Source organism: Chiloscyllium plagiosum, unplaced genomic scaffold (genome assembly GCF_037043375.1).
Source record: "Chiloscyllium plagiosum isolate Xiang-an unplaced genomic scaffold, Cpla_swu_hap1 HiC_scaffold_6, whole genome shotgun sequence".
In the NCBI taxonomy this organism is placed as follows: Eukaryota; Metazoa; Chordata; class Chondrichthyes; order Orectolobiformes; family Hemiscylliidae; genus Chiloscyllium; species Chiloscyllium plagiosum.
The window spans coordinates 128,892,425-128,899,960 of NW_028270144.1; the positions used below are offsets into that span (position 1 = coordinate 128,892,425).

The window sequence follows — 7,536 nt, forward strand, 5'->3', positions numbered from 1 at the left end:
GTCTCACAACTGACACGTGGGACACCCTCTTCAAGAAAATCTTGTATTTCTATTGGGGGTCTCGCAAAGTGTGAAGAACAGGTGACAGCTAATTTGCTGACAGGAAGATCCCACAGGACAGGAAATTGAGGGTAACAAACACTTGACGGTGTTTTGATATGAGGATTGCAGGGACAGCGATGACAGTAAGAGTCATGAGTATGTACCACACCATGGAGATGTCAGACGGTGGATAGACTGGCACACTGGAAGTGGGGGGGGGTGGCATTGTACATGGTGGCGGGGCTGTTGGGGGTGGGGTTTGTACTCTTGGCGGCAGGGGGTGGAATTTAGGTGGGGGTGGGGTTTATACTTGCAGCAGTGGTGGGGGTGAGATTTGTACTTTCAGTGGTGGTCAGGCTGGGGTTTGTATTCTGAACGGCTGGGGATTGGGGGTGGGGGTGGGGTTTGTACTCTGAGGGGCGGGGGATGGTTGGATATTATTTATTGAGCTGCCCTGTAATGTCCGACGATTAGCAGCGAGCTTTCTTGAAGCTCCTGGTCATTTTCCGGAGCTCCCTCTTTCCTCCCCTCCAGTGTCTGATCGAGGTGACGAGCAGCCGCCCCTCAGCCTGTTTTCTCCCTGTCAGCAGATAGGAGGCGCTCAGGTCCCTCAGCTCATCACAGGTACATCCAGAGCCTCCGGGCAGCCACAGCTCCAACCTCTCATCCCCGCTGTCAGTCCATCCCTCTGGCCCGTACAGCAGCCTGCTTCGGCCTTCCGGAATAATCGTCGCATCTCTGTCCAGGTACGAGATCTCCTTCACTTTGATTTTCAGCACTGCAACAGTTCCGGATGGTACCCCAGGGGAGAGAAGGACGGAGAGGGTTAAAAAGACAGCACTTTCCTTTTACTGAGACTTTTTACCAACTCAGGATTTACCAAATCTTTATAGCCAATGAGGCCCCTTTGAAAAGGTCATCACTGTTCAGACGTAGATGAACTGACAACCAATTTATTCACAGCAAGTTCCCAATGTGATTCCAAAGCAATGGAATGTTCTTCCAGTAATGTTGGCCAACAGGTAAACATTTGTGGGCGGCACGGTGGCACAGTGGTTAGCACTGCTGCCTCACAGCGCCTGAGACCCTGGGTTCAATTCCCGCCTCAGGCGACTGACTGTGTGGAGTTTGCACGTTCTCCCCGTGTCTGCGTGGGTTTCCTCCGGGTGCTCCGGTTTCCTCCCACAGTCCAAAAGATGTGCAGGGTCAGGTGAATTGGCCATGCTAAATTGCCAGTAGTGTTAGGTAAGGGGTAAATGTAGGGGTATGGGTGGGTTTCGCTTCGGCGGGTCGGTGTGGACTTGTTGGGCCGAAGGGCCTGTTTCCATACTGTAATGTAATCTAATCTAATCTAATTTATTAAATATTGGCCAGTACAGGAGGGAGAAACTTCTACCCCAACCCTTTTCTTCAAAATGTCAAGAGACCATTTATAACTGAGAGGGATTACAGGGCCGTTGTTTAATATATCATGCCGGTAACACAGCATTGCTGACAGTGTGGCACTCCCTCAGCACTCACTCTCTGACAGTGCGGCACTCCCTCAGCACTGACCCTCCGACAGTGCGGCACTCCCTCAGAACCGACCCTCTGACAGTGCAGTGTTCCCTCAGCATTGGAGGAGGGTCACACCAGACTCAAAATATTAACTCTGTTTCTCTCTCCGCAGATGTTACCAGACGTGCTAAGTTTTCCCAGCATTCTCTGTATTTGTTTGTCTCTGTCTCTGTTCCTTTTTGACAATTAATAAAACTCTCTCTTTGTAAAAGTTTTTAGTTATCTTTTCTAAGATCTCTAGCCATTGCTCAGATCCATAATCTGGTTCAGTTTGCTGCTGTGAACTGCCCTAGTACCTACATTGATGCTGCTGGTTAAATGCAGTCAGAAATGGTTTAATCTCTGTTGCTGAGTGGAAGGGTTACTGTGTTCCCCAAAATCTTACCAAAGTCATTGTTGCACAATTGTGTGAGAATGCTCCTCTCAGCTCCTCCCTCAGCTTTGCATGCTTCACAGATTTGGGGTTCTGAAAAACAAAAGCATGTTAGATTAATGCAGTTTCCATATTGCCATCACACTCACCCTCCTTCGAAGGGTCACTCCAAGACCTCACAGTCCAGTGTCTGCAAACACAACATCCAGCGACCCTCATAAACATAGAACAGTACAGCTCAGAGACACGCCCATCGGCCCACAATGTTGTGCGAACATGACCCCAAATTAAAGTAATCCCTTCTGCCTGCCCTGGGTCCATATTCCTCCATTCCTTTCCATGATGCGAAGGTGCCGGTGTTGGTCTGGGATGGACAAATTTAAAAATCTCTCAACACCAGATTATAGTCCAACAGGTTTATTTGGAAGCACTAGCTTTCGGAACACTCCAAAAACTAGTGCTTCCAAATAAACCTGTTGGACTATAACCTGGTGTGGTGTGATTTTAAAAATTTGTCCATTCCTTGTATATTCATGATCTTTTCTAAAAGTCCCTTAAACGCCCTTAACCTTTCATGCCTCTAACATCACCCCTGGCAGAACGTTCCAGACGTCTACCACTCTCTGTGTATAGAAACTTGCCCCTCACATCTCCTTTGAACTTTCTCCTCTCACCTGAAATGCATGCCCCCTAGTTTTAGACATTTCAACTCTGGGAAAATTATTCTGACTGTCAATCCTATCTATGTATCTCATAATTGTATTGACTTCTATCAAGTCTCCCCTCAGCGTAGCTGCTCCAGAGAAAACAAACTGAGTTTTTCTATCCTTTCCTAATAGCTCATACCCTCTAATCCAGGCATCATCCTGGTAAACCTCTTCTGCACCCTCTCCAAAGCCTCCACATCCTTCCTGTAATGTGGTGACCAGAACTGAATGCTGTTCCAGTATTGGGCGGATCACTGACTGCTGTTGGGAGCAAGTTTGTTCCTGACGAGACCACATCACAGGGCAGTTAAGTGTCAACAACATCAGCACAAAACTGAAAACCTACTGGAACCCCTTACACCTGGGGATGTTAGTTTTGTGATTTTTTTTCTGCATATACTCTAAAGTCTCCACATTGTTCGGCAAGTGTGGGGGGTGCCCAGGAACAGTCACAATATTCAGGGGAAACAGTGACATGGTTATCATTTCGCTGAGCTTATAATGTTGAGACCCAGGTTAATATTCAAGGGAGGAGGCTTCCAATCCTATCACAGCATAGAATAGAATCACTACTGCGTGGAAGCAGGCCATTTGAGTCCACACTGACCCTCCAAACAGCATCCCAGCCAGACCCTGTAACCCTGTATTTCCCATGGCCAATCACCTAACCAGCATATCCCTGGTCACTATAGGACAATTTAGCATGTCCAGTCCCCTTAACTTGCTCATCTTTGGACTATGGGAGGAAACGGGAGCACCCAGAGTAAATCCACACAGACACGGGGAGAAAGTGCAAACTCCACAGAGACAGTTGCCCGAGGGTGAAATTGAAATCAGGTCCCTGGCGCTGTGAGGCAGCAGTGCTAACCACTAAGCCATCATGTCTTCAAAGGGTCAGTGTGGATTCGATGGGCTGAATAGCCTGCTTCCACACTGTAGGGATTCTATGATTCTAATAGCACCTGGTGAAATTTAAATTCATTGAATAAAATATGGAATTGAAAGCTAGTCTTGCTGATAGTGACCTTGAAATGATTATTGATTGTTGTAAAAGCCCATCTGGTTCACTATTGTCCTTCAGGGAAGGACATCCTGAGTGGACTCCAGACCCACAGCAATGGGTACGTATTTGAAAATGATGAATTTAGAGGACTACAGAGACGGGGCTGGAGAATGGCTCAAGCTGAGTGGCTCTTTTGGGTGGCCTGTTTCTGTGGTGTGAAATTCTATCCTTCTATGACTGTTAACTGCCCTCTGAAACGGCCGGGCAAGCCATTCAGTTCAAGGGCAAATAGGGATGGCAATAAATGCTGGCTTTGCCAGCAATGCTATGAAAGAGTGAACAAATCCCATAATTTTCCCGAAGCATCACTGGACCCGAAACATTAACTTTGATTACTCTGCACAGATGCTGCCAGACCTGCTGAGCTTTTCCAGCAACTTCTGTTTTTTTTCCTGATTTACAGCTTCTGCAGTTCTTTCCGTTCCCATAATTTTCCTTTTTTGTAATGTCCATTATGCCCCATTTATAAAGCCCAGAATCACTTTTGTCAACTATTTCCAAGAGAAAATTGTTGGAAATATGGGGTCAGCAGCATCTGTGGAGAGAGAAACAGAGTGAACATCTTAGGTCAATGGTCCTGACAGAGTGAATAGAGAAATAAAGGGGGTCACTCACCTTCCTGCAGGAGTCCGTCCTCCTCTGAGGTGGCAGAAGGGATACAAAGGTCATTGTCAACCGGGAAACGGTTACAATCCAACATGTCTGGCCATGGGAAGCCGAAAGCGGACATCACCGGAGTGCAGCTATCCCTGACTGCTTGGCACAGGGATTGGCAAGGCTGGATGGATTCATGCAGCTCATTAAGGCAGACAGGAGCAAAGAGGGAGCAGAGGAACCTCCTGGTGTCAGAGTGGCATTGCTTGTTGAGCAGAGGAACCCAGGAGCCAGCCTGCTGCAAGACCTCCCTCATGGTCCCATGACCAAGGAGGTTGGGCAGCCTCATCTCGCTGTAGCCCACCCCATGGCACAGCGCCATGCTGCGGGGAATGGGCTTACAGTTGGTTCGCCCTGGCCCTGGGAATCCCAAGCCAAAGATGGACTCTTCGGCCTCATCGGGGTGGTGGGTCCGAACTGAACAAATGAAGAGGAGGAACATGAAGTTCCGCAGTGCGGGCAGCGATGGCCCCTTCTCCAACCAATAGGCAACCAGTGAGAGCATAGTTTAACCTCCTCCTTGACCAATCAAATTAGCTGGATGGCCTGCAAAGACTGAATGACACGTTTTGTTGGTCGACAAAGTCCTCTTCAGCTTGAAGGTCAGATCAAAGAGATCAAGTTGAGGTCTTCCACTTTGGAAGATTCACCAGCTGAGAGATGAAAGGAAAATGTGATTTTTTTTTGGAAGGGATCAAGGAAAGACTCGGACAACCCCGACTCTTTCACGTCAAAGTCCTGGAGCTGGTTCTCCCACAGTTGTGTGCCAGGTTTTGGATGGTCGTTCTCTCTCCTCAGTAAACCCTGCAAATCAGAACAAATTCTTTCACTGAGCAACCTTAGCTTTCCTACAAACCCTTCAGTCAGCAAATCCCACATTCCAGCCTCATTCTGCAAAGGAAATCCACACCTTCTGCCAGTAAGACTGAGAATCCTAACATCAGAGGAAAAAACCTTTCTCTGAGCTTAGGGAACAATAGTTAAGCTCCCTGTACACTGTCCTCCATCACACTCTCCCAGGACAGGGACAGCACAGGGTGAGATACAGAGTAAAGATCCCTTTACACTGTCCCTTTGAAACACTCACAGGATAGGGACAGGCTGGGGTTAGACACAGAGTAAAGTTCTATGCAAATGATTGGAGTTATTATTCCCACTGTTGAATTTTTGCTAATACCCTGCATCTATCAATAAGTTTGAGTTTCACTCTTGTCTAGTTAAGGTAAGACCACTGAGAAGTGAGCCAGAGAGGGCAATGCAGAGAGAAAGAGTGTGACTGAGAGAGAAAAGACAAAGAGAGGGGGAGAGAGAGAGAGAGAGAGACAAAGAGGTAAAAAGTGAGAGAGAAACATGGCAGAAGGAGGGAGAGGTGACTTAGTCGAGAGAGGAAGAGACACAGAGTGAGTAGGTGAGGGGGGTTTGACTGAAAGAACAAAACACAATCGAGGCAGAGAGAGATTAGGAGGAAGAGAGTGAATGGAGAAAGTGTAAAGCTGAGTCATCAGAGTGTGGGACGGAAAGAGAACATGGGAGATGGAGAGAGGAGGATCAAACACAAAGAGAGAGACAGTGAGAGGAAAACTCATTGGAGAAACGTTGACAGACAACTGGAAATGGGGAGAGAGAGACAAAGAGAAAGGAAAAGATTGAGAGCAAGAGATAGCTCCAATGACCCACGGTGCAGGTCCTGATCTTGTACCTGTCTAAATCTTCAGTGTCCTATTGACCATCGGAGACAGTCCTGTTCCCCTTTCAGCTTCCCTACGGTTTTCCAGCTCTGTACTGGGAGCTGCTGCCAACTCAGGCTTTGCAGCTCTTGGCAGCTGCTGACTCTCTCAACACTTTGTTGGAGCCTAGAGGTTTTGTAAAAGAGGGAGTTGCTTAGTGTGGAAGTGAAAATTACCAGGTAATAAATCTCCCCTCAGCTCTGCACTATCTGCCAGACACCCATTGTCTTGCTTTGCTTGAGCTGGTTTAATAGTTTGTGCTATTGCCAGGGCTGGAGGCAGGAGGGGGGAGGCGGGAGACTTGTAACTCAGCAAAGGTGATGTTTGAGAAATCAAGGAAAGCCTGTGGAAGAGAGGACAGGGCTCCCAGTGAACTCTGAGAAAAGCAGACATTCTGGTTCTGTGCTGGGAATTAACAGGGACACCGATCACTCTGTAACTTACTGCCAAGTCTGATAGTGCTGTGCTCGATCTGCACTCTGCCCTGTGCAGAAAATAGCCTCATTGTCAGGGGAAGCAGCCTGTGTTAAATTACAGGGAATTACTGATGACTTAGGCTCTGGATCCACACTGTGCTCAAAGGTTTATTACGAAACTTTTGCTGGCTACTAACCAAGTTAGTTAGGAAAACAAATGTTTTTAGTTTTTCGCACTGAGGAAAATATATTACAGGAAAATGCTGGCATCTATTATAAAAGATTTAAAGCAGAGCCCCTAGAAAACAGTGGCAGGATCAGACGGAGTCAGCATGGTTTTATCAAAGGGAAATGCTCAACAAATCAACTGGAATATTTGAGAATGTAATGAGTAGACTTGATGAAGGGGAGACAGTAGATGTGATTTACTTCGACTTGCAGAAGGCTTTTTGACACAGTCCCACATGAGAGCTGAGTGTGTCACTTTTATAGGTGAACGTTTTCTTTAACCCCTCCTTCTACAATAGGCACATGCTTGTCGCTCAACATGTAATCCTATGAGGCTAGATTGTAAGTTTTAATTCAGCTGAGAAACGTTAGGAAATCGAGACCATGAAGCTATGGAGAGGCAATGGCCTCACGGTATACTCGCTGGACTGTTAGTCCAGAGACCAAGGTAATGTTCTGGGGACATGGGTTCAAATCCTGGCACAGCAGATGGTGGAATTTGAATTCGATAAGTATCTGGAATTTAAGAATCTAATGATGACCAATTGTTGGAAAAATCCATCTGATTCACTAATGTCCTTTAGGGAAGGAAACTGCCATCCTTACCTGGTCCGGCTACATGTGACTGCAGACCCACAGCAATGTGGGTGACTCCTTACTACCCTCTGGGCAGTTAGGGATGGGCAATAAATGCTGCCTTAGCCAGGCATGCCCTCATCCTGTGAATTTGTACAAAAAAAATAAGATTGTCATTCACTGCCTTCACCCG

At 47.1% G+C, this 7,536-nt stretch overlaps 1 protein-coding gene across 1 annotated transcript; it reads right to left on the minus strand.

Moving 5' to 3' along the window:
* Nucleotides 1–342: 342 nt before the first annotated feature.
* On the minus strand, nucleotides 343–5,197 carry sfrp2l (secreted frizzled-related protein 2 like). Its single transcript, XM_043692526.2, has 3 exons — nucleotides 4,358–5,197; nucleotides 1,985–2,065; nucleotides 343–820 (listed from the first exon to the last, which is right to left on the minus strand). The coding sequence occupies exons 1-3, from the start codon at nucleotides 4,899–4,901 to the stop codon at nucleotides 513–515; spliced, it is 933 nt and encodes a 310-aa protein (XP_043548461.2). The 5' UTR covers nucleotides 4,902–5,197; the 3' UTR covers nucleotides 343–512.
* Between the last annotated feature and the right edge of the window lie 2,339 nt (nucleotides 5,198–7,536).

Excerpts from the sequence above, each read along its gene's own strand:
- sfrp2l (XM_043692526.2), bottom strand. The coding sequence starts at position 4,901 with ATGCTCTCACTGGTTGCCTATTGGTTGGAGAAGGGGCCATCGCTGCCC. Across the intron at positions 2,066-4,357 it reads GGACGGACTCCTGCAGGAAG|AACCCCAAATCTGTGAAGCA; the intron begins GTGAGTGACCCC and ends TTTGTTTTTCAG. Across the intron at positions 821-1,984 it reads ATTGTGCAACAATGACTTTG|TGCTGAAAATCAAAGTGAAG; the intron begins GTAAGATTTTGG and ends GAACTGTTGCAG.